General features: G+C 43.1%; 1 protein-coding gene across 2 annotated transcripts in view; it reads left to right on the top strand.

The window, feature by feature from the left end:
- Positions 1-2,249: 2,249 nt before the first annotated feature.
- The window catches only part of LOC120063385 (adipocyte enhancer-binding protein 1-like), a 25,876-nt gene continuing 1,783 nt past the window's right edge, over positions 2,250-26,342 (top strand). Inside the window, exons 1-21 of one of the 2 annotated variants that reach the window (XM_039013740.1) lie at positions 2,250-3,082; positions 16,006-16,206; positions 16,785-16,832; positions 16,987-17,487; positions 18,553-18,636; positions 19,983-20,060; positions 20,595-20,660; positions 22,114-22,191; positions 22,391-22,500; positions 22,766-22,905; positions 22,982-23,066; positions 23,338-23,482; positions 23,559-23,650; positions 23,841-23,964; positions 24,063-24,259; positions 24,553-24,729; positions 24,907-25,079; positions 25,257-25,347; positions 25,384-25,694; positions 25,805-25,935; positions 26,174-26,313. In XM_039013740.1, the coding sequence (XP_038869668.1) occupies positions 2,830-3,082; positions 16,006-16,206; positions 16,785-16,832; positions 16,987-17,487; positions 18,553-18,636; positions 19,983-20,060; positions 20,595-20,660; positions 22,114-22,191; positions 22,391-22,500; positions 22,766-22,905; positions 22,982-23,066; positions 23,338-23,482; positions 23,559-23,650; positions 23,841-23,964; positions 24,063-24,259; positions 24,553-24,729; positions 24,907-25,079; positions 25,257-25,347; positions 25,384-25,694; positions 25,805-25,935; positions 26,174-26,313 (3,225 nt within the window). In that variant the 5' untranslated portion in view covers positions 2,250-2,829. Of the gene's footprint in view, positions 3,083-16,005; positions 16,207-16,784; positions 16,833-16,986; positions 17,488-18,552; positions 18,637-19,982; positions 20,061-20,594; positions 20,661-22,113; positions 22,192-22,390; positions 22,501-22,765; positions 22,906-22,981; positions 23,067-23,337; positions 23,483-23,558; positions 23,651-23,840; positions 23,965-24,062; positions 24,260-24,552; positions 24,730-24,906; positions 25,080-25,256; positions 25,695-25,804; positions 25,936-26,173; positions 26,314-26,342 lie in introns of both variants that reach the window. The other variant, XM_039013739.1, reaches the window with a different exon arrangement.

Genomic DNA, 26,342 nt, shown 5'->3' with positions numbered 1-26,342 from the left:
GAACAATCAAGCCAATGGTTCGTCAGTTGTGGTTTTGGCAGAGGGACTGATTGGTCAGGAGTAAAAGGTTCTGCTCGCAGAGCGCAAATCACATTTCCACCTGCAAATATCTTTCTACAAATTTACAAAATGTTTTACAAATTTACTAATCTCTTGTTAGCATAACAGTGACAGAACTCCCAGCGTGTATTTTTGGTTCACAGCAGAATATTCATACTCGTAAATAAATGGACTTGTAATAATTCTGAAAATAAATGATACTTGCAAATATTATTGAATGTATTCAAATGTCAAGTTACAGGTTTGCGACCCTTGTTAAATCTTTCACACATTTTCTTGAGTGGGCAGCTTCAAAATTAAATTACACATTTGCGAAGTGTACTTGCAACCACGAATCTCAATGTGTGACGACAAAATCCTAAATACAAACTCATGTAGTTCTGTCACCATTATAATTCCATAGCAAAGTGAATTACTTCATCACGCAGATAGGTTTTTGTGTGTGTAAGGGTATGTGTGTGTGTGTATAAAAATGGCAGAGGTGAGATGGTTTATTCAGACATGCTACAGTAGTTGGACTCATCACCTAGTCATCTATCAGGTGTAACAGCACAGTCATCTCCATCCATCCACGCACGCACGTAAGCACGCACGCACGCGCGCACACACACACACTAAACTCATGCTTGTCTGGAATAAAGGTCAATATGACATCTGAGCAATATAAATTGTGTTACGGCTGATTTCCTCCTCTTCGTCTGAAGAGGAGGTGTAGGGATCGGACCAAGACGCAGAGTGGAAAGTGTCCATGTTTTATTATCAAATAAACTGAACTCTACACGAAACAAAAGAGAATCTAACCGACAAACAGTCCCGTGTGGCACAACTACTGACACGGAAAACAAACACCCACAAAACACACGTGAAACCCAGGCTGCCTAAGTATGATTCTCAATCAGGGACAACGATTGACAGCTGCCTCTGATTGAGAATCATACCAGGCCGAACACAAAATCCCAACATAGAAAATCACACATAGACAACCCACCCAACTCACGCCCTGACCATACTAAATAAATACAAAACAAGGGAAAACAGGTCAGGAACGTGACAAATTGTTCCTCTACCGCGTTGTATGGTCCTCATGTGCTTGCAATGTTTGTCCTACCCTTATCCCCCAACATCACAGCTTGTTGGTAATAAACTGTGTGTCATGGAAAAACTACTGTCTCTATAAAAGAGGTCAATCTGTGATGCGTACGGGAAGATAGACTTGAATCAGAGTACTTTGGACAAAACCAAAGCCCTCTTACTCACTTTGAGTCATTTCCAACCAGATGCTTATAATTTGATTTGTGAGTTATAACTCTAAACACATTTAAAAATAAGCCCCTTTGGCCAAATCTCAAGAGATACTACTACTACTCACTATCTAAACAATCCTACTTAGAATCAGATTTATTTTTTAAACTGTTTTTTTTCCTTCTGAATTATTAGGCTGTCTGTTTCTGTTTGCAGCACCATAATTTAGTGCTGAAAAACACATTTCCATTTAAGCTTCCTCCAGTAGCTGCAAATCTTTTTCCAATTCAGTTTGTTTTCCAATTCATTCGTCTCAGTTAACCCGAGGTACTGGAGTGGAGACTACTTCTCTGGGGGAGGCCACAGACAGGGCAGAGCAAAGAAAACACAAAGCCCCGAAAAGGGCAAACTTCTGTCATCTGCTCAAATAGTTATTCCTTCTCTGTGTGTGTGTGTGTGTGTGTGTGTGTGTGTGTGTGTGTGTGTGTGTGTGTGTGTGTGTGTGTGTGTGTGTGTGTGTGTGTGTGTGTGTGTGTGTGTGTGTGTGTGTGTGTGTGTGTGTGTGTGTGTGTGTGTGTGTGTGTGTGTGTGTGTGTGTGTTTCTCCTTGGCTGGGAATGAATTTTCCTTCAAACTAATGGGAGACTTTGCTAAGCTACATCGTAAGGAAAGAATGCTACAGTTCCCCTGAAATCTGGATGGTAAGGAGAGCGGGACATTCCTAAAAAAAAAAAAATCCAGTTTGAGGTGGAATATGTTCTTTATTGTTTTCATTTGCTTTGAACTAAGTCCACTCCATGAGTCCACAGATGTTGTGGGGTTCAGTTTTGTTAGCACACACACATTCTGTCCTCCCCCACCCTCTTTCCACTCTTTTCCCCTCCCCCTCTCCTCCTCTGGAATCCAGTGTCCTGGGAGCCTTTCCATTCGTGCCTGTCTGTGGCAGTCTGCGGAGGGAAGAGCTGGTAGAAGCACTCTGCTACAGGACTAAGCTCTATTTTCAAATCTATAGAGCCAGCCTGGATTCTGCCTTCCCTCTCCTGGCTTCTCCAGTGAGCTGCTCTGCTCAATCTGTGCTGAGATATCCTTTTGATCTTGGCACCTGTTCCAACTCGTCAGCCAGGTGAAGGTGATTCTTTCTCTGACTCCCTCAGCCATTGTTTTTGGGCTGCTTTTCCTCCCTCCCTCCCTCCTCTCTGTGTTCAGCCCTGCCTCATGCTTTGAGTGAGTGGGTTTGGCTGTGGCTTGCAGTGCGCGTGGAGCTCCAGAATATTCCTCACTAGAGTGAAGGTGTGGAACACTGGAGTAGAATACTGAGACAGAACAGTGAGGTGTTTTGGTGAGGTAGAATTATTTAGTAGAATACTGATTTCGAACACTGAGGTAGAATTTCTGAGTAGCGTTTTGAGCTGGAACTTTAGCAATAACTTTAATTCTGAAGTAGAGTACTGTGGTGAAATACTTGATCGGAATACTGAGCTAGAAGTATTTTGTGGAACATTGAGGTAGTTACTGTAGATTAGGGAGGATGGGGGGTCATACTGCAGTGGTGTGTTTGGTTCTGCTGGCCCTATGCTGTGTGCTACTGCTAAGAGGAGGGGAGAGCGCAGGAGGCATAGTCTCTATAGGCCAGGCTGTGGAGGAGAGAGGGATGGACGGAGGAATGGAGGCCCTACATGGAGAGGATTCCCAGGATGAGCTGGCTAAAGAACAGGAGCTCACAGAGACACAAAGACAGACTGGCAAGGCAAAGAGAGACACAGATGAAGAAGCCATACCAGGTAAGAACAAAGCCAACCTACCTATTATAATACATGTTACTAAGTAGAGAGTTGGGACCCATTGGTAGGTCCCAATTGAGTTGTGGCTAGAAACATGGATGGTTTTATCTACTTGATGGGTCTCAAGAAGAATCTGAAAACTGTTTTGGAACCCCTGGCTTGTGTTACACTAGTGTTCTTGGATCCTAGTCTTGGAGACTGTGCATGACTTTGTTCCAGCCCAGCAATAACACATCTTAGCATCTAATGATTAAACCATTAATAGAAAAAATCATCTACATCGTCTGGTTGTTGGGTTGGAACAGATGCCTCCTTCCAGGAGCAGGACTGGAGAACATTATGTTACATCGTCAGACAGGGGACAGGGCACAGAGGACAGGGGATAAGGCACAGAGAACATGGCAGGTGGAGGAGGAAGATGAATGGAGAGCATTGGTTTCAAAAGAAGCCGGCGGTTTCCTGAATTACCCAGGCACTGTTCAGTCACTATGACCTGCCCAACAGTATACACACACACATACCCTGCACACACCACTCTCACCTGTTTGTCTCCAGCTCACAAAATCAAATCACATTTTATTTGACACATGCACCGAATACAACAAGTGTACACTTTACTGTGAAATGCTTACTTACAAGCTTTTCCCCAACAATGCGGTTAAAAAGTAGATAGATAAAAAGAAAATAGTAACACAATAAAATAGCAATAACAAGGCTATATACAGGCTATATTCAAGGAGTACCGGTACCGAGTCAGTGTACTTGGGTACGAGGTAGTTGGGGTGATTGATTGAGGTAATACAGTGTATTCGGAAATTATTCAGACCCATTGACTTTTTCTACATTTTGTTGTTAGTCTTATTCTAAAGATTAAATCTACATGCAATAACACTGAATACTTTCCGAATGCACTGTATGTACATGTAGGTTTGGTTAGGTGATTGATTGATTGATTGATTGATTGATTGATTGAATTACTATGTACAGTACCAGACAAACGTTTGGACACACCTACTCAATCAAGGGTTTTTCTTTATTTTTACAATTTTCTGAAGACATCAAAACTATGAAATAACACATATGGAATCATGTAGTAACCAAAAAAGTGTTAAACAAATCAAAATATATTTTAGATTCTATAAAGTAGCCACCCTTTGCCTTGATGACAGCTTTGCACTCTCTTGGCATTCTCTCAACGAGCTTCACCTGGAATGCTTTTCCAACAGTCTTGAAGGAGTTCCCACATATGCTTAGCACTTGTTGGCTGCTTTTCCTTCACTCTGTGGTCCAAATCATCTCAAACCATCTCAATTGGGTTGAGGTCGGGTGATTGTGGAGGCCAGGTCATCGGATGCAGCACTCCATCACTCTCCTTCTTGGTCAAATAGCCCTTACTTTTTTTAATGTACTTTAAAAAATATATATATATTTAACTAGGCAAGTCAGTTAACCTCTCTAGGGTACGTGAGACGGTAGCGTCTCACCTCTTCAACAGCCAGTGAAACTGCAGGGCGCCAAATTAAAAACAACAGAAATCCCATAATTAAAATTCCTCAAACAGACATGTATTTTACACCATTTTAAAGATACACTTGTTGTAAATCCAGCCACAGTGTCCGATTTCAAAAAGGCTTTATGACGAAAGCAAACCAAACGATTATGTTAGGTGAGTGCCTATTCACAGAATAACACAGCCATTTTTCCAGCCAAAGAGAGGATTCACAAAAAGCAGAAATATAGATACAATTAATCACTAACCTTTGATGATCTTCATCAGATGACACTCATAGGACTTCATGTTACACAATACATGTATGTTTTGTTCGGTAAAGTTCATATTTATATCCAAAAATCTGAGTTTACATTGGTGCCTTACGTTCAGAAGTTCCAAAACATCCTTTGATTTTGCAGAGAGCCACATCAATTTACAGGAATACTCATAATAAACATTGCTAAAAGATACAACTGTTATGCATGGAATTTTGGATGCAACCGCTGTGTCAGATTTAAAAAAAGCTTTACGGAAAAAGCAAACCATGCAATAATCTGAGTCGGCGCTCAGAGCCCAATCAAGACACAAATATATCCGCCATATTTTGCAGTCAACAGAAGTCAAAAATAACATTATAAACATTAACTTACCTTTGATGATCTTCATTAGAATGCACTCCCAGGAATCCCAGTTCCACAAGAAATGTTTGTTTTGTTCGATAATGTCCATCCTTTATGTCCAAATTCCTCCTTGTTGTTCTAGCGTTCAGTACACTTTCCAAACTCACGACGCGCGGGCAAGTCCAGCGGAAAGTACGGACGAAAAGTTAAAAAAGTTATATTACAGTCCGTAAAAACATGACAAACTAAGTATTGAATCAATCTTTAGGATGTTTTTAACATAATTCTTCAATAATGTTCCAACCGGAGAATTCCTTTGTCTTCAGAAAAGCAAATGGAACGGGAGCAAACTCTCATGTGAACGCGCATGGTCAGAGCATGGTCAGCTCATGGCTGCTGGCAGACCTCTGACTCATTCCACTCTCTTTTGCCCCCACTTCACAGTAGAAGCATCAGACAAGGTTCTAAAGACTGTTGACATCTAGTGGAAGCCTTAGGAAGTGCAACATGACCAATATCTCACTGTATCTTCAATAGGAGCTGAGTTGAAAATCGGCCAACCTCAGATTTCCCACTTCCTGGTTGGATTTCCTCTCAGGTTTTTGCCTGCCATATGAGTTCTGTTATACTCACAGACATCATTCAAACAGTTTTAGAAACTTCAGAGTGTTTTCTATCCAAATCTACTAATAACATGCATATTCTAGCTTTTATGGCTTTGTAGCAGGCCGTTTACTCTGGGCATGCTTTTCATCCGGACATGAAAATACTGCCACCTACCCCAAAGAAGTTAAGAACACATTCTTATTTATAATGATGGCCTTGTTCTGGGGCAGAACGACAGATTTTTACCTTGTCAGCTCGGGGATTCAATCTAGCAACCTTTCGGTTACTGGCCCAACGCTCTAACCACTAGGCTACCTGCTGCCCCTTACTGTGAGGATCAACGCTGGAGACGAGAAGCAGGTACAGGGAGTTAACATTTAATGAAACACAGACATGAAACAGAACAGGAACAGCGTCTGGACAGGGGAGAAATAACGACATCAATGCTGACACAGGGAACAAACTGAAGAGCAGACAAATATAGAGGGGTAATCAACAAAGTAATGGAGTCCAGGTGAGTCCAATATTGTGCAGCTGCCCGTAATTATGGTGACAGGTGTGCGTAATGAAAAGCAGCCTGGCACCCTCGAGCCTGGATATGTGTTGGGTCATTGTCCTGTTGAAAGCAAATGATAGTCCCTCTAAGCGCAAACCAGATGGGATGGCATATCGCTGCAGAATGCTGTTGTAGCCATACTGGTTAAGTATGCCTTGAATTCTAAATAAATCACAGACAGTGTCACCAGCAAAGCACCCCCACACCATCACACCTCCTCCTCCATGTTTCACGGTGGGAACCACACATGCGGAGATCATCCTTTCACCTACTCCGCGTCTCACAAAGACACGGCAATTGGAACCAAAAATCTGAAATCTGGACTCATCAGACCAAAGGACAGATTTCCAACGGTAGGTGTGTTTAAAGTCCATTGCTTGTGCTTCTTGGCCCAAGCAAGTCTCTTCTTCTTATTAGTGTCCTTTAGTAGTGGTTTCTTTGTAGCAATTCGACCATGAAGGCCTGATTCATACGGTCTCCTCTGAACAGTTGATGTTGAGATGTGTTTGTTACTTGAACTCTGTGAAGCATTTATTTGGTCTGCAAATTCTGAGGCTGGTAACTCTAAGGAACTTATCCTCTGCAGCAGAGGTAACTCTGGGTCTTCCTGTCCTGTGGCAGTCCTCATGAGAGCCAGTTTCATCATAGCGCTTGATGGTTTTTGCGACTGCACTTGAAGAAACTCTCAAAGTTCTAGAAATTTTCTGGATTGACTGACCTTCATGTCTTAAAGTAATGATGGACTGTTGTTTCTCTTTGCTTTAATGAGCTGTTCTTGCCATAATATGGACTTGGTCTTTTACCAAATAGGGCTATCTTCTGTATACCACCAGTCAAAAGTTTGGACACACCTACTCAATGCCAAGAGTGTGCAAACTGTCATCAAGGCAAAGGGTGGCTACTTTGAAGAATTTAAAATCTAAAATATATTTTGATTTGTTTTACACTTTTTTGGTTACTACGTGATTCCATATGTGTTATTTCATAGTTTTGATGTCTTCACTATTATTTTACAATGTAGAAAATCATAAAAAATTAAGAAAAACCCTGGAATGAGTAGGTGTGTATTTTTTAAATATTTAGCTCAACATTAAATTACTTCAGATAGAGAAGCTTGCTATGGAGCGGGCAAGCTATTTACATAAATTGGATGGACGAGTGTAGAGCGCGAGATGCAATGGAAATATTGCAGGTGGGGAGAGATAGAGAGAGGGTGGAGCCAAGCAGGTGGGTGGAGCCATTGCATCTCACGTTCTATGAGTAGGTGTGTTTACATTTTGACAGGTACTGTACATGTAATGTAGGTAGGTACGGGTGAAATGCAGAAAGTCAGGGTAGCCATTTGATTAACTCTTCAGCAGTCTTATGGCTTTGGTGTAGAAGCTTTTCAGGAGCCTTTTGGTCCCAGATCTGGTGCTCCGGTACCGCTTGCCGTGCAGTAACAGAGAGAACAGACGGTACTTGGGTGATTGGAGTCTTTGACTATTTGTAGGGCCTTCCTCTGACACCGCCTGATATAGAGGTCCTGGATGACAGAGAGCTCGGCCCAGTGATGTACTGGGCCGTACGCACTACCCTTTGTAACGCCTTGCAATCAGATGCCGAGCAGTTGCCATACCAAGGTGTGATGCAGTCAGATGCTCTCAAATATTTTAAGACTCCTGAGTGGGAAGAGGCATTTACCGTGCCCTCTTCACGACTGTGTTGGTGTGTTTGGACCATAAGTCCTTAGTGATGTGGACACCGAGGAACTTGAAGCTCTCGACCTTCTCCACTACAGCCCTGTCGATGTGAATGGGGGCGTGCTCGGCCCTCCGTTTCCTGTAGTCCACGATCAGCTCCTTTGTCTTGCTGACGTTGAGTGAGAGGTTGTTATCCTGGCACCATACTGGCAAGTCTCTGACCTCCTCCCTGTAGGCTGTCTCATCGTTGTCGGTGATCAGATCTACCACCGTCGTGTCGTCAGCAAACTTAATGATGGTGTTGGAGACGTGTGTGGACATGCAGTCGTGGGTGAAAAGGGAGTACAGGAGGAGGCTAGGCATGCACCTTTGAGGGACCCCCGTATTGAGGGTCAGCGTGGCAGTTGTGTTGTTGCCTACCTTCACCACGGTCCATCAGAAAGTCCAGTATCCAATTGCAGAGGGAGGTGTTTAATCAGTGAGCAAATTATTGATTTGCTCACTGAGGTAATGGTGCCCCAGTAAGAAAGAGTACAGTTGGGGCTCGTCCATCACCATGGATTGATGATGAACTGGGAAATATGGCAAAAGTCTTAGCAGCCAAATCTAAACTAGAAATTGATGAACAGAATTATAGAACACTACGTAATTATGCAGTTAAATTAAATCGCAAGAAAAAAACGTTATTTTACTTCTTTTTTTTATGATTCTAAAAAGGTATGAAATACAGTTACGGGCTTACTTGGTACATTTATTTCGTCATCCCAATCTAGTGTGGAGGTCGACGAGAAAACAATAACAAAACCAGTTGATATTGCCAATCATTTTGCAGATTTTTTTACAAAGAAAATGTATTTACTGAGTGATAATGTAAACACCCATTCTTCCAAACAAGCTATTGTCCAATGGATTGATAATCATATTATGAGCAAAAAAAACGGCCTATATTAGACTACAATTGGTGTCAGTGGAGGAGGTGTTAAACCTATTGAAGTCATTACCCGATGGTAAATCTACAGGTTATCATCTTATGGAAAACATTTTACTGCTCCCCAGATTGCAGCTCCACTGAAATACATATTTAATTGGTCACTGAAAAAGGGGATGTTTGCAAATGTATGGAAGCATGTTAAAATATGTCCTATCCCGAAAGACAGCGAAGAACCCATTACTCCTGCCAATAGTCAACAAATTAGTCTACTCTCTTTACTCAGTAAGATATTGGAGGGTATTGTGAGTAGACAAATATGGGAGTACATGGAAAATAATGATCTGATTACAGCCAATCAGCATGCTTATCGCAAAAACCATTCCACTACCACTGCATTGGTTGACATGACTGATCAGTGGCTCAATGCTATGGATAATGGCAGGTTTGTAGGTGTACTATTTTTAGATTTTAGTGCAGCATTTGATTTAGTGGATCATTAAATATTTTTGACAAAATGATTGCATTATAGTTTTAAGGAGGTAGCATTGAATTGGGTACAGTCATATCTAACTGACAGGAAACAGTCCACCTATATCAATGGTTCATTTTCTTCCCCTCATGCTTTAAACTGTGGAATACCACAGGGCAGCTGCCTTGGTCCACTTCTTTACTTAATATATACCAACAACCTTCCTTATGCCTTATCTGAAACTCAAACCACTACATTTTCAGATGATAATACAATTTATACAGCAAGACAATAAAATTAAATAAAATCTAATTGTATTAGTCACATGTGCCGAATACAACAGGTGTAGACCTTACATTGAAACGCTTACTTACGAGCCCCTAACCAACAATGCAGTTAAAAAAAATACGGATAAGAATAAGAAATAAAAGTAACAAGTAATTAAAGAGCAGCAGTAAAATAACACTTGTAAGACTATATACAGGGGGTTACCAGTACAAGGTCAATGTGCGGGGGCACCAGTTAGTTGAGGTAATATATACATGTAGGTAGAGTTATTAAAGTGACTATGCATAGGAGATAACAACAGAGAGTAGCAGCGGTGAATAAGGGGGGGCGTGGCAATGCAAATAGTTTGGGTAGCCATTTGAATAGGTGTTCAGGAGTTTTATGGCTTGGGGGTAGAAGCTGTTTAGAAGCTTCTTGGACCTAGACTTGGTGTTCCGGTACCGCTTGCCGTGCGGTAGCAACGAGAACAGTCTATGACTAGGGTGGCTGGAATCTTTGACAATTTTTAGGGCCTTCCTCTGACACCGCCTGGTATAGAGGTCCTGGATGGCAGGAAGCTTGGCCCTGGTGATGTACTGGGCCGGTCGCACTACCCTCTGTAGTGTCTTGCGGTCGGAGGCCGAGTAGTTGCCGTACCAGGCAGTGATGCAACCAGTCAGGATGCTCTCGATGGTGCAGCTGTAGAACCTTTTGAGGATCTGAAGACCCATGTCAAATCTTTTCAGTCTCCCGAGGTGGAATAGGTGTTGTCGTGCCCTCTTCACGACTGTCTTGGTGTGCTTGGACCATGTTAGTTTGTTGATGATGTGAACACCAAGGAACTTGAAGCTCTCAACCTGCTCCACTGCAGCCCTGTCGATGAGAATGGGGGCATGCTCGGTCCTCTTTTTCCAATCGGTTCTACAGGTACAGCAAGCTGTACAAGTAGATTTGGAAAATATCAGGGAGTGGGTTTGCCGGAACAAACTTGTTTTAAACACTAAGAAAAGTTATTTTGGTCTGTTCCACTAGGAAAAGGCCAACACAGCATGGGATACAATTAAGTATGGGGGAGTACAAATTTAGGAAGTGGCAGAAACCAAACTACTAGGAGTGCAGCTAGACAACTGCTTATCATGGTCGTCTCAAATAACTAATCTATGGACAAAAAATATTAAAACTGCATGCATGATCAGAAGGATAGCTAAATATTTACCGGGAAAGATTCTTAAGTAAATGCTTGGGAGTCAGGTGATCTACTGTTCTGTGTTCTGGGGAAATGCATCCACAAGTTAAATTTGGAGGCTGCAGATTGAACAGAACAAAGCAGCAAGGATTGCTTTAAGGTGGAGATATGGTTATTTGGTTGTAGTCATGCTCAATGCTCTTGGTTGGTCATCAGTCAACAAGATAATTGAAAAAAACATGCTTATGTTATTTCATAATATACACCATTTAAAACGGCCAAACTCTATTCACAACAGTATTCAGTTGGAAAGAGACAGACATTCAGTAAATACTAGGAACAGATTGTCCACCATCTATATGTTATTTAGACAGAAAAGAGAAATAGGCAAAATAACATTTCGATTTAGAGCAATAAAGAAATTGAATAATTTATCTGAGCAAACAAGAAACTTTTCAATATATAAATTCAAACAATACTTTAAAACCATTTAAATATAATACATAGGAAAGCTGTGCTGGACTATGGTAGATGAAGAATCAATCTTTTTAGACTGTTAGAGTATTTATCTGGTCAATATGTCAGGGTATTATGTCTGTTTGTAACAGTGTGTTATATGTGAAAATATGATCATATTATAAATTGTATTTTAATGTTTAAGGACTCTTGGAAGATCAGTCCAAATGAGGACTAAAAGAGATCCTAATGAAATAAAATAAAATCCCAGGATCCTTAGCTTAGTGATGCGCTTTGAGGGCACTATGGTGTTGAACGCTGAGCTGTAGTCAATGAACAGCATTCTCACGTAGGTGTTCCTTTTGTCTTTTGTCATACCCATCTGGACCGTGTCTCTTGGCCAGAGCAGAGCAAAGTATACCTGGGCCTGAGACTGGGACTGGGACTGGGGAAGATTTAGTCTGCTGCTGCAGTAACAGACCTGGCTGGGCTCTGAGCTGAGCATCTTGCAAACAGATTTGTACAGTCAACTTTTCTTTTCCACTGATTGTGCTGTAATCATGGGTGAACAGTGACCACAGAACCCCACTCTACAGTGGAAGGAATCACCCTCTGAGACAGAGATGATGATTAAGTTTTAATCATAAAGTACATTTGTTTCCGAGTTTCACAGCTTAAAATCTAGTAAACTTCAGCACACACATCTGTTGGTTGAATCAGACCAATTTCCCAATTTGGTTGCACTAAAACCATGTATTTATATGGTAATTATATTAGTTAGTAGGTACTGTGTAACCACACTGAAAAAATATATACAATGCAACATGCCTCAATTTTGAAGATTTTACTGAGTTACAGTTCATATAAGGAAATCAATCAATTGAAATAAATCTATGGATTTCACATAACTGGGAATACACAGGGTGTCGCGCCCTGACCTTAGAGAGCCTTTCTATTTCTCTATTTGGTTAGGTCAGGGTGTGATTTTGGTGGGCAATCTAGTTTTCCTATTTCTTTGTTTGGCCTGGTATGGTTCCCAATCAGAGGCAGCTGTCTATCGTTGTCGCTGATTGGGGATGATACTTAGGCAGCCTTTTTTCCCACCTTAGGTTGTGGGATCTTGATTTTGTTAGTTGCTGTATAGCCTGCAGAACTTTACGTTCGTTTTTGTATTTTGTTGGGTTTTGGTGTTCATTTTAAATAAAAGTAAGATGTTCGCTTACCACGCTGCACCTTGGTCTCATTCCAACAACGGACGTAACACAGGGCCAGCCCGCTCATTTGGCAGATTTAGGCGGATGCCTGTGGCGGAAGATTGACGAGGGTAGCATTTTCTGAACTAAATTGACCAAGATGCACCTCAAACAACACATTAAATCTCACATAATTCTGCCCAAAAACAATGTCAATTTCTCTTAAACAGTGGCATATGGGCTTTTAAGGTGAGCGCTGATGTCGCCCTGTGATAAGCAGCTCCCACTTTGTCAAAGGCAATGCTGCAAAATATTTTGATTGTTTATTCCCAGCGCGCCTCTCTGTTGGAGAGAAGCATCGCTGCGGCGCTCTACCAACATTCCGTCCCCAAAATAATCTAACATAAATCATGTAGCAGATATAGCCAGGGTAAAACATAACCCATTCACAATAATTAAAACAAAATGTCAAGAAAACTCTAGGCTATTACACCACTTTTTATTATTACCGAATGTCAGCGGCAAATCAGCGAATGTACACGATAGGCTAGACCCCAGTAAACACGGACCGACACCGACGTCTACTGGATGTCTTTTTTTTTTTGCTCTGTCCGGACTGGATGTCTTTTTTTGGTGCAATCCGGACTGGCCTTGCATTCCATGTCCATGGACGTTGGTTTTTAGTCTGGTCCAGACTAGATGTCTATGTTTGGTTCAGATTTTGTCTGGTATAGACCGGCATTGATTTGGCCCAAACATAGACGTCAATGTTTTGTTCAGATTTGGTCCGGTCTGGACCGGCCTTGATTTGGTCCAAACATAGACGTCTCTAAATTACGTCTTTTCAACTTTTATTCAGAACCAAAAATTATTTTGATTTCAACGTCCGGAAAATGCATATTTTCAATGTCCGGAAAATACGTATTTTCACCTTTCATTCAGAACGTAAATTGAACCTAACTTCAATGTCTGGAAAATGCGTATTTTAGATGTCTTTTCAATGTCATTTTGTTTACTGGGACTGTTCTAGTTTGTATGGGAAGGCAATTTTTTGGGGCTTGCCTAGGGCGGCAGAATGGCCAAGACCGGCCCTGGGAATGCGTGGTATGCAGTTGGACTGTCAAATTCTCTAAAACGACGTTGGAGGCAGCTTATGGTAGAGACATTAACATTCAAGTCTCTGGCAACAGCTCTGGTGAACATTCCTGCAGTCAGCATGCCAATTGCACGCTCTCGCAAAACTTGAGACATCTGTGTCATTGTGTTGTGTGACAAAAATGGGTCGGCAGGTAGCCTAGTGGTTAGAGCACAGGTGTCAAACTCATTCCACGGGGGGCCGAGTGTCTGCGGGTTTTCGTTCCTGCCTTGTACTTGATTGATGAATTAACATCACTAATTAGTTAGTAACTCCCCACACCTGGTTGTCTAGGGCTTTATTGAAAGGAAAAACCAAAAACCTGCAGACACTAGGCCCTCCGTGGAATGAGTTTGACACCCCTGGGTTAGAGCGTTGGACGAGTAACTGAAAGGTTGCGAGATCAGATCCCCAAGCAGACAAGGTAAAAATCTGTTATTCTGCCCCTGAACAAGGCAGTTAACCCATGGGTTAAAATTTCAATTTTCATTGTTAAGTTAAATGAAGGTAAAAAAATAAAAATAAAACATTTTAGAGTGGCCTTTTATTGTCCCCAGCACAAGTTACACAAGTGTAATGATCATGCTGTTTAATCAGCTTCTTAATATGCCACACCTGTCAGGTGGATGGATTATCTTGGCAAAGGAGAATTGCTTACTAGCAGGGATGTAAACAAATGTGTGCACAACATTTTAGAGAAATAAGCTTTTTGTGTGTATGGAAAATTTTATTTCAGCTCATGAAACATGGGACCAACACTTAACATGTTGTGTATTTTTTTGTTCAGTGTATGTTGTACAGTAGGTATACATTGTTACATAGTTTGTAGTGTGCTATGAAATAGTTGCTACTACTGTTATACCTATTTGTCCACCATTGAGAAGATATGAGAATTACCAACCACACAGAGTCAGACGGGACAATGTTGATAATGCCCTGACAGCATGTCATTACAGTTTGACTGGGTTTACTAATGGAGAGGAATGTTTTCCATGAAGACATAGCCTCCGTTCCACAGTTATGTCACTGGCACTGATATTCAGACAGCCATGAAGAGAGATAGTGCAATGCCAATGAGGCTCCACTGACTTCTGTATTTACAGAACTTTTTGCTTCCCAATATGTTACATTACAGTACCATATAATACAGTGCCCTCCAGTGGCGATTGAGGCAGCACCATAAGCAGCACAAGAGGATAATTACATCCACATATTATTCATAGCATGCAAAATTCTGTAAATATGTTCATTCAGAGGAAGGGCCAGAAAGAAGAACAGCTTCATTATCCATTCCACATCAAATAGAAACCTACAGTCCAAGTATGTGATTTTGGAATATTCGAATGGGACATAATGTGGTAACACTGAGATAAGCCCAGATCTCCTTGACCATGAGTGTGATGATGTCGCTACAGTTCCTCTTCTTGAGGTTTGTGTGTGTGTACGTGTATGTGTTTGTGTGTCCTGGGCCTCCCGAGTGGCGCAGCAGTCTAAGGAACTGCATCACAGTGCTTGAGGCGTCACTACAGACCCGGGTTCGATCCCAGGCTGTGTCACAAATGGCTATGACCGGGAGACCCATGAGGCAGAGCATAATTGGCCCAGCGTCGTCCGGGTTAGGGGAGGGTTTGGCTGGCGCCTGAGAGCTGACTTTGGTCGCCAACTGGATGGTGATTGGTGCGGCTGGCTTCCGGGTTAAGCAAGCAACGTGTCAAGAAGCAGTGCGGCTTGGCAGGGTTGTGTTTCAGAGTACGCATGGCTCTCGACCTTTGCCTCGCCCGAGTCCGTAGGGGAGTTTCAGCGATGGGACAAGACTAACTACCAATTGGATATCATGAAATTGGGGGAAAACTACCCCAAACCTTTTTTGTAGATAGAACAGAGGAGGCTTTCTTCTGCACAGGACACCGTCATCTCCCCTCCGCCACACACACATACACAGCCTGTCTGCCAGACGTTAGCTCAGCTGTGCCCCCTGCTAGTTATGCTGTCTGGCAGACCCACTTCCTGGTACACATGTCTGGACCGGGATCTCTGTCTTTCTGTCTCTGTCTCTCTCTCTCTGTCTCTCGCTCTCTCATCATTCTGTTTCAATTGCAGAAAGTTGGTGTTGATTTATAGCCGTTGTTTGATTGCCATATTGTCCTATGAATTTCAACATTTACATTACATTTACAATTGAGTAATTTAGCAGACGCTCTCATCCAGAGCACCTTACATATCTGTCTGCAATAGGAGTGGTAGGAGCTGTAAGGCCTCATATTGGGCCCTCAAGGGGTCAACATAATCGAGTTTATTCACTTTCCTTTGCTTCTTCGTCCATCTCCAAGCCCGGGTCAGGAGAGCCCCAGAGGAGGAGGAGGGCAAAGGGAAGAAAAAAAAGGGCAAGAAGGACAAGAAGAACAAGGAGTCTAAAGCAGACAAAAAGCTGAAGGACAAGGGAGGCCGCCGCGGCAAAGCACCAACAATTCCTCCACCGACCACTACCACACTACCACCGACCACTACCACAGAGGTGTACACAGAGCCAGGTAATTTAGTTACACACCACTCTAGTTAAAGGTCCAATGCAGCTGTTTTTATCTCAGTATCAAATCATTTCTGGGTAACAATTAAGTAGCTTACTGTGATTATTTTCAATTAAAATTGTAAAAAATAAACAAAAAACAGCTTCTTAGTAAAGAGCAATTTCTCAAGCAAGAATTTTGCTAGGACTGCCTGGGAGTGTTCTGAGTGGAGAGGGGAAAACTGACGATTAGCTGTTATTGGCAGAGATGTTTGGAACTCTTATTGGTTTATTAACTAATTTGCAGCCTGGTGATGTCACCATGGAAGGCCAAAACTCCATCCCACCTAAACAGGCTAAAATTTCAGGCAATCTTTCCAAACAGCTCTAACGCTAAAGGGTATTATCGTAATTTTCACAATTTCACAGTATTATTCCAACTTCATAGTGTGTAAATACTGTATATATGAAACACATGAAATCACGTTTTTGACCTCACTGGTTCTTTAAGACAGACTAGAATTGGTAAATTAGATATACAATTATTTGTATTGTGTGAGTGCTAAGTTGTTTGTATGACTGTACTCTCTGTTCCCTCTGAAGCGCCCACAGAACCTGACCCCTACCCAGACTTCCCCTATTTAGACAGCGGTGAGTGCAGATGTTTTCACATCAGTTCTCTGAAGCTGGTGCCTCAGTGTTCTAATACCAATCAAAATGTTGATCTTATTTGTACCATTGAAAAGTATATGGATTTTCTCCACAATAATAATTTTACATCTACTGTCCTGTGTCCCTCTGACAGAGGATGACTACTGGAACCCTGATGATGATAAGCCAGCCACCCCAGAGACTGACTCAGAGGATGAGTACTGGAACCCTGATGATGATAAGCCAGCCACCCCAGAGACTGACTCAGAGGATGAGTACTGGAACCCTGATGATGATAAGCCAGCCACCCCAGAGACTGACTCAGAGGATGAGTACTGGAACCCTGATGATGATAAGCCAGCCACCCCAGAGACTGACTCAGAGGATGAGTACTGGAACCCTGATGATGATAAGCCAGCCACCCCAGAGACTGACTCAGAGGATGAGTACTGGAACCCTGATGATGATAAGCCAGCCACCCCAGAGACTGACTCAGAGGACGACTACTGGAAGGGAGAGGAAGAGGAGCCTGCAGGCCCAGTGGTCGACCCAGAAGATGACTATTGGAAGGGAGAGGACCCGACGGCCATACCCCCCCCTCTTGTGGTGGATGGAGAGGTGGATACGGGAGATGAAGACTACTGGGAAGCCAAATGTATGTTTAAACCTCAGTTTCCTAAAATGACTGACTGAATGACTGACAATGGATGGATGAATGGGATAAAGGAACCAACAACTGTAAAATGTCATTTTGAAATAACTTGAATAGTAATTTCCAAGTAGTTAGTAAAGTATTTTACATACTAGCTATTCATTTATAAGTTTATAACAGCACATACTGAACAATTTGGACTTGTACATTTCTTCTCCAGCTCCTCTCTATATCAAACCACCTGGAGTCTTTAACCCAGGGTTTCCCAAACTCGGTCCCCGGACCCCAAGGTGAGCACTTTTTGGTTTTTGCCCCAGCACTACACAGCTAATTAAAATAATAAACTAATCATCCAGCTTTGATCATTTGAATCAGCTGTGCAGTATTAGGGCAAAAACCAAAACTTCCGCCCCTTGGAGTCCAGAGTACCGAGTTTGAGAAATGCTGCTTTAACCAATGAGTTTTAATCAGATGATGGGAAGATCATCTCATATGAAGGTCTGTCAGTGACATTCATAGCTAAATTCAGCTCATCTGTACTTTGTGTGATAGTTACAACAGGTTTTCATTACGTTACTGTGTCCATATTTCCACTACTGTTTTACTCTACCATTGCTCCATATTTCCACTCCTACAGTATCTTACTCTCCAGTACCCCTCTATTTCTCTCACCATATCACTCCATCATCTCTCTCCGTTCTCATCCTCTATTTCTCTCACCATATCACTCCATCATCTCTCTCCGTTCTCATCCTCTCATTTCTCTTCTTGCGCTCTACTCGTACTTCTTTATCCGTCTCCTTCCTTCCTGACTCTCATCTTCCTCTTCTATCTCACTCTCTTCAATCTTGCTCTCCTTTCTTTCTCTCTTCTCTTTTTCATTCTCTCACGCTTGCACTCTCTCTCGCTCTCATTCTCTCAATATCTCGCTCTCTCAATCTCTTACTCTCTCATTCTCTCAATATCTCGCTCTCTCAATCTCTTACTCTCTCATTCTCTCACTCACTATCGCACTCTCTCATTATCTCATTCTCTAACTCTCTCACTCGCTCTGTTCTCCAATAACAGATGAGGTGCCCGAGAATCTTCCTTTCCCTGACGGTAAAGAGGTCGTCCCCACAGAGAAAAATGACTTAAGCTACGCTGTCACAGGTAACTTACATAATTAAATCAATCAATGAATCAATCAATACGTACTGTAAATGTATCTCAGTCAGTCAGTCAGTCATTCACTGCTTAGAGAGCCACAGTGTATGCTGGTGTTCCTCCTTTCTAAGAATGAAAGACAACCCCTGTTTTAGTGTGGGATACGATGACCCGTCCTCTAACTCCAGGGAATCACATCAGGCTAGCTAGATCATAGCTCTGTTTTTAAATGAGAGTGAGTGGGTGAGAGTTTAGTTCCACACAATCAAAGGCTTTTCATGGTTTTGTTTTTGATCGAGAAGCCTTTCACAAGATGGCTGCTCTGTTATATTCCTTGTAAATGTAAATTAAACCTTTAACTAGGCAAATAACAGGCAGTGAGTTACACTAGCTTTACGTTGGTCCAAACAGAGAGCGTCTGCTGTGGCTGCAGAAATTTGACAATCACTGACTGTATTGGAAGATTACTGTATTATCAAGGCCTTTAGTTAAATAGCTGTAGCTTCAGAGAGCTTTGGAAAGCACACATAAAACCAAAGAGAGTCTCTGTCATGTTGTTTAGTAAAAAGAGAGCAGCACTACCAGACAGGTTTCTGCTTGAGCCAACTTGTGGTTTTGCCAGGGCAGTTATGTCCCACAGTTCAACGTCTAGTTTTGATTTACATTTGAATGAGTTGTCAACTAATGTTAATTCAACGTGAAATCAATAAAACCATGTCATAGGATTTATAGTAGGTTAAAAGTTGGGTGAAAAAAAGACAAACATTCTCAAAATTCCTTGTTGATGACTTTTTGCAAATTCAATCATTTTTACACGTTGATTCAACGTCATCACATATAATTGTTTTGTTGAAATGACGTGGAAACAACATTGATTCAACCAGTTTGTGCCCAGTGGGGTAGTACTGTTGAATCAATGCAGAAACAATGTGTTACCCAGGCTACAGTATACTAAGACTGTTCTAACATTGTGCTTTCTCCCTCTGATACAGAATACTAAGACTGTCCTAACGTTGTGTTTTCTCCCTCTGATACAGAATACTAAGACTGTCCTAACGTTGTGTTTTCTCCCTCTGATACAGAATACTAAGACTGTTCTAACATTGTGCTTTCTCCCTCTGATACAGAATACTAAGACTGTCCTAACGTTGTGTTTTCTCCCTCTGATACAGAATACTAAGACTGTCCTAACGTTGTGTTTTCTCCCTCTGATACAGAATACTAAGACTGTCCTAACGTTGTGTTTTCTCCCTCTGATACAGAATACTAAGACTGTCCTAACGTTGTGTTTTCTCCCTCTGATACAGAATACTAAGACTGTCCTAACGTTGTGTTTTCTCCCTCTGATACAGAGGATTCTATTACACCACCACCTACCTATGAAAGCCCATGGTACGAGGAGTATGACTACGGATATAGTGGTGGAGAGAGTATGTACACACACACACCCACACCCACACACACACACACACACACACACACACACACACACACACACACACACACACACACAGTCTGGAATAAAGGTCAATATGACATGTACGCACACGAAATGAACTGTAACAACCCATGGCCAAATCTCCAATAGAAATCTGTTTTTCATTTCATTGGGACCCTGCAGTAAATTAAAGATTAGATAGACACAATAAAGAATTGGACCGCTACCACAGAGTCAAAGTAATGGAATTGATCCTTTCTTCAAACACTGTTATGTTTATGGTTATGTGGCAAACATGAAGAAAGGGAAGAGGGGAAAAAGTTGAAGAATGCTTTGTTCACACCTGTTGTGATGGATTATCTGTCAGATAGAATAGGGAATCATGACAGCTGTTGGTATTCTATCTGCAACGTTTTGAATGTTTCACATCTGAATATACCCCACAGTATTTACTCTAAACCTGTAATGGGGAGGTGGGGAACATGGATTCACCCATTGAAGTTTTTCACTCCTTTGTTTACTACAGCAAAAAAACTGGAGGAGGAGGAGGAGAGGGAGAGACAAAGGAAAGAAAAGGAGAGAGAGGATAGAGGTATGATCTGTGATCTGTCTGTCTTCCATTATGTTCTGAATGACTGTGATCTATCTATACTTCCCATCATACAGTAATATTTGACATTACGTTTACTTTTTGGTAATTCTTATGCAGAGCGGCTAACAATCAGTGCATTCAATTAAGGGAGGTAAAACAACCACACATTGCAACAAGTAAAACGTAGTAACACTGCAATGCCAAACGTTGTCCTGTCAAAGCTCCCAGACAATCAGATGAACATATGCCCCACAGATAGAACATGTCATGTTACTCACAGATTCATGTACAGGAGGTTTATCAGTCACATGTGGTTCATGGTTCCAATAAAAGCCAAAAGAACGAAAACACAGATGTTAGTCTCTACCTGGGCTTCACTTGCTAAGACTTGCAGACGAGGGACAAAAGTTAATTCTCTCCAGAACAGGACAAATCTCAACTGTAGAAATGTGTTGTGAAGGAAGGATGGTAGGGAAGAAAGGCCTGGGGTATAGTGGTTGGTAACCTGTACTGTTTGAATTATTTATGAGCTGGAGTGGAGCAGAGAAAGAGGGAGGGATGGGCCAGCCAAGAGAGGTTACAGTACTAACAGGAAAGATGAATGAAAAGAGAGAAAAAAACAAGATAAGGGATAGAAACAGAGGAGCATAGAGTCCCGGTTAGAGAAGGAAGGCAGAGATGGAGATCTAACCAACAGCTGTTGCCACATGTTCCGGTCTCTTTCTGTACCTCGTGCACTGTGACCAGGTTAGAACCACAGGAACTGTATAATCATAATATGGAACATTTGTCTATGTGGGATAGCCGTGGTGTGGGATTAACCAGTAAAGGGATGACAGATATACTGCGTTTTCAGTGTGGGAGAGCCAGGGTGTGGGATTAACCAGTAAAGGGATGACAGATAATCTTTAAGGATCCTTGAGGTTAAAAGTGTCTGTGATTAAAATCACTCAACTGAAACAGTCATAAAACGGGTTTGTACAGTGTGTCTGTCTGCCACTTTATGGAGTATGCTGCAGCCTGTCTCTAGATTTACTGAATACAATAAAATTCATGTGAATTTAATCAGCACATTCCTGGATTTGGAGAGATAGAAACGAACCCAGAGGCATGTGGGTCCTCTGAGGCATTACTGCATTTGCACACACACACACACACACGCACACGCACACACACACACACACACACACACACGTTTTCATTTGAGTTATTTAGCAGACGCTCTTATCCAGAGAGACTTACAGGAGCAATTAGGGATATGTGCCTTGCTCAAGGGCACATGGGCAGATTTTTCACCTAACTGAAAGGTTGCTTCTTCGGCTCGGGGATTCGAAGAAGCAACCTTTAAATTACTGGCCCAACACTCTTAACGAGCTCACGCACGCATGCACACACACACACAATCGATTACTGGAATGGTAGTTAGTGATTGACTCTGGGTGCTCTTTAACAGAGAGAGCTCAGCAGAGGAGGGAGGAGGAAGATAGGGAAAAAGCCAAGAAGAGACCACCCGTATTCAAAGAGCCCAAAAGTAAGTCAACTACAACCATCCAATTACAAAAATACCTTTATCATCTCCATGTCATCTTCATAATCTGACTAGTATAATACTTCAATTTATTTGAGATAATCGGTTTCCACAAACCATTAGCATACCTTATGATGTTTTCCAGTGTGGTTATGAATGTTTGTAAAGTGTGTGTGACTGAGATGTTTTCCCCTGGTGGCAGAGTGTCCTCCACTGGGTATGGAGTCTCACAGGATAGAATCAGACCAGCTGCTGGTCTCCTCCATGTCTCACCACCGTTACAGCCAGGGCAGGGCACGGCTCAACATGCAGGTAAACCTCATCCTTAACCCATACACACTAACCCCTCACACATTAACCCTAACCCTGAGGGTAACCCCTCACACATTAACCCTGAGGGTAACCCCTCACACATGAACCCTGAGGGTAACCTCTCACACATTAACCCTGAGGGTAACCCCTCACACATTAACACTGAGGGTAACCCCTCACATATTAACCCTGAGGGTAACCCCTCACACATTAACCCTGGGGGTAAACCCTCATCCTCTAATCTCTAAAACGGTATGGTTTCCAGGCTTCAGAGGATGAGGAGGACATGCGTGGTGGTGCGTGGTGTCCTAACCAAGAGGACAACATTCACTGGTTTGAGATTGACGCTCGCAGAGCAACAGAGTTTACTGGGATCATAACACAAGGGCGAGACTCACGCAATGAGTAAGACACACACACACGTAAGCGCATGTTTTATCTATAGATTTAAATAAAATGGTGACTAAATTTTGTGTTCCAGGAGTGACTTTGTGACATCGTACTATGTGCAATTCAGTAATGACAGCAGAGAATGGACAACCATGAATGACGGTTACTCTGACTGGGTGAGTCTGTTAGCCTCACAGCTACACTGTTTCAAATTAGGCTTTTGTCAGCTTTGCTCCCAAACTGCCAAGCAGGGTTCAATCTAATCCTCTCTTCATGGGGCGTACATGTTTACTGTGTCTGGCAATTGAGTCCTATATTTCTCTCTCTCTCCATCTCTTTACCTCGTACCTCTGCTCTCTCTCTCGCTATCTCTCTCTCTCCATCTCTTTACCTCTTACCTCCTCTCTCTCTCTCTCAATCTCTCTCTCTCTCTCTCTCTCTCTCCAGTTGTTCTTTGGTAACTCTGATAAGGACACCCCAGTGTTGAATCAGTTAGCTGAGCCTATACTAGCTCGCTACATCAGAGTCATCCCTCAGAGCTGGAACGGCAGTTGCTGTATGAGGCTGGAGGTGCTGGGATGCCCACTGCCTGGTGAGTCACACACACACACACACACCAACACACTCACACACACACACACACTCATGCTGTGTGTTTGTCTCCTCAGACCCCACCAGTGCCTACCAGAGGTTGCAGAATGAGGTGACTCCAGTCCAGTACCTGGACTTCAGACATCACAACTACTCAGATATGGTCACGGTGAGATGGTGATGAGTACCACCTTCATGAACTGGATTCAGGTCTAATGTTACAAATGACTTCAACACTGTCTTGACACTGATGATTGGTTAAAATCAGATGTGTGTGGCTGTAACAAAGTCCTGCACAGACTGTAGGTCTTCAGAACCAGGGTTGGTGACCTCTGCTTTCCACTGTGTCTCTACTGTAGCTGATGAAGTCTGTGTCTGAGGAGTGTCCCAACATCACCAGTATGTACAGCCTGGGCCGCAGCTCCAATGGACTAGACATCGTGGCCATGGTGATATCAGGCAACCCCACAGAACACGAGATAGGTGGGAAGAAACAAATACTGTGTCTTTCACAGAAAGCTCTGTACTTGTGTCCTCTTTAGCATGGAAAGACTATGACAATCTGTGTTTTTCCCCCTTAGGTGAGCCAGAGTTCCGATACACGGCTGGTCTCCATGGAAATGAGGCGACAGGGCGGGAGATGGTTCTTCTTCTGATGCAGTACCTTTGTAAGGAGTACAGAGATGGCAACCCCAGAGTGCGCCGCCTGGTGGAGGGAATACGTACCCACCTGGTGCCCTCTCTGAATCCTGACGGACAGGAGAAGGCCCTTATAGCGGTTAGTACTGGGAACTATACATGGTATTACCGTCTGTACCTCCTTTACTCTTCCAGGGTGCAAATGTTTTTTTCTTAAAGAAAAAGAAAGTTAGGTGCCAGACAGTTTCTGATTTAGCCAACTTGCTGTAGGCAAGTATTGTTGCATGCAGGAACAGTCTGGCACCCAACTTTATTTTTCTTAAAAGAAGATATTTTAAACAAGACTAGACACATTCAAGCAAATCCTAAGGCGTTCTGTAAGGACGTTTTGTCGGGTTCTCTCCATAACATTGTGTCCCATTGCCACCTCAGGGTTCAGAGCTGAGTGGTTGGACCACAGGCCACTGGACGGAGGACGGCCATGACATCTTCCACAACTTCCCTGACCTGAACAGTGTTCTTTGGGAGGCAGAGGACAAGGGTATGGTGCCCAAACTGACCCCCAATCACCATGTCAAGATCCCTGCTGACACAGTGAGGGACGACAAGGTGTGTGGAGGGAGAGGGGATGTGGAAGAGGAAGGGGCGGAAGAGAGGGGATGAAGACAGGAGAGGGAGAAAAAGGAAGAAAATAAATGTAGATGTGTGAAGAGCAGAGACATAAGTCCTCTTTCTTTGTCTATCGCCTCAACATGACAGCTGCTGTTTGTTCTTCTTGTCCTGCAGATAGCTGTGGAGACTCAAGCCATCATCTCGTGGATGGAGAGCCACCCGTTTGTACTGGGGGCCAACTTCCAGGGAGGGGAGAGGGTAGTGGCCTACCCCTACGACAACCACCGCCTAACCAAGGCCGCCAGCACCAGCGAGAGAGACAGGGCACACAGCCGCAAGAAGAGACAGTACGAGGCGCTTACTCTCTCTCGCGCCCACTCCCACCCTCTCTCTCTCCCTCTTTCTCTCTCTCCCACTCACTCGCTCTCTCCCACTCTCTCTCTTCCTGATTTCTCTCTTTTTGGCAGAGCAATAATGACATGAAACCAAAAAAACTATCAACTAAATCTAAATCATTCTTCTAGGTACGAGGATGAGTATGACAGAGGGGCAGATTGGGATAGAGGCTACGACCGTGAGGAGCCAGAGGATGATGATAGAAACAGGGGATACCAGGAACCAGAAGAGGACCGGCGGAACAGGGGATACCAGGAACCAGAAGAGGACCGGCGGAACAGGGGATACCAGGAACCAGAAGAGGACCGGTGGAACAGGGGATACCAGGAACCAGAAGAGGACCGGCAGAACAGGGGATACCAGCAGCCGGAAGAGGACCGGTGGAACAGGGGATACCAGCAGCCGGAAGAGGACCGGCAGAACAGGGGATACCAGGAGCTGGAGGAGGAGTGGAGGGGGCATGGCTATGGACACAGGGAAGAGGAAGAGGAGGATGACAGAGGGGGACATCAGGAAGCAGAGCCTGAGGATGAACCCAGGGCCACGGCAGACGCCTCCTTTTTCAGGTGTGTAGCCTGAAGGTAACCACAGGTCAACAATTAGATTATCTTACATATCTGACTATCTGAGTGTGTGTGTGTATGTGTGTATGTGTGTGTGTGTGTGGGGCCATCAGGTGGTTGGCTATCTCCTACGCCTCCACTCACCTGTCCATGACATACACTTCCCACGGCTCCTGTCACGGCGATGACATCACTGGCGGCGTCGGAATCATCAACCGCGCCAAGTGGAAGCCCATCACAGGAAGTGAGTACATAGTCAAACCGACAACATCCCTTTTCATTACATTGTTGTCTGCTGTTCAATAAGGAATTTGTTACGATAGTCAACATTACATTCAGTAGTTCAACAAGGTTAAACCGTGTAATGAAACATGAATCAGTCATCAGAGTAAAGTACCCACTTTTGAGGATAATGCCACTCTCTGGTGGCCAATAATTGCTACCTTTGTCTCTCCCTCCCCCCTATCCTCCTCCGTCCTCAGGTATGAATGATTTCAGCTACCTGCACACTAACTGTCTGGAGCTGTCAATGTTCCTGGGCTGTGATAAGTTCCCCCATCAGACTGAGCTGGTCATTGAGTGGGAGAAGAACAGAGAGGCCATGCTCACCTTCATGGAGCAGGTAATCACACACACACACAATTTACCAAA

The sequence above is a fragment of the Salvelinus namaycush genome, chromosome 18 (genome assembly GCF_016432855.1).
Source record: "Salvelinus namaycush isolate Seneca chromosome 18, SaNama_1.0, whole genome shotgun sequence".
Taxonomy (NCBI): domain Eukaryota; kingdom Metazoa; phylum Chordata; class Actinopteri; order Salmoniformes; family Salmonidae; genus Salvelinus; species Salvelinus namaycush.
Note: the sequence above shows the minus strand (reverse complement) of the source record. Positions and strands in the feature narration are given on the sequence as shown.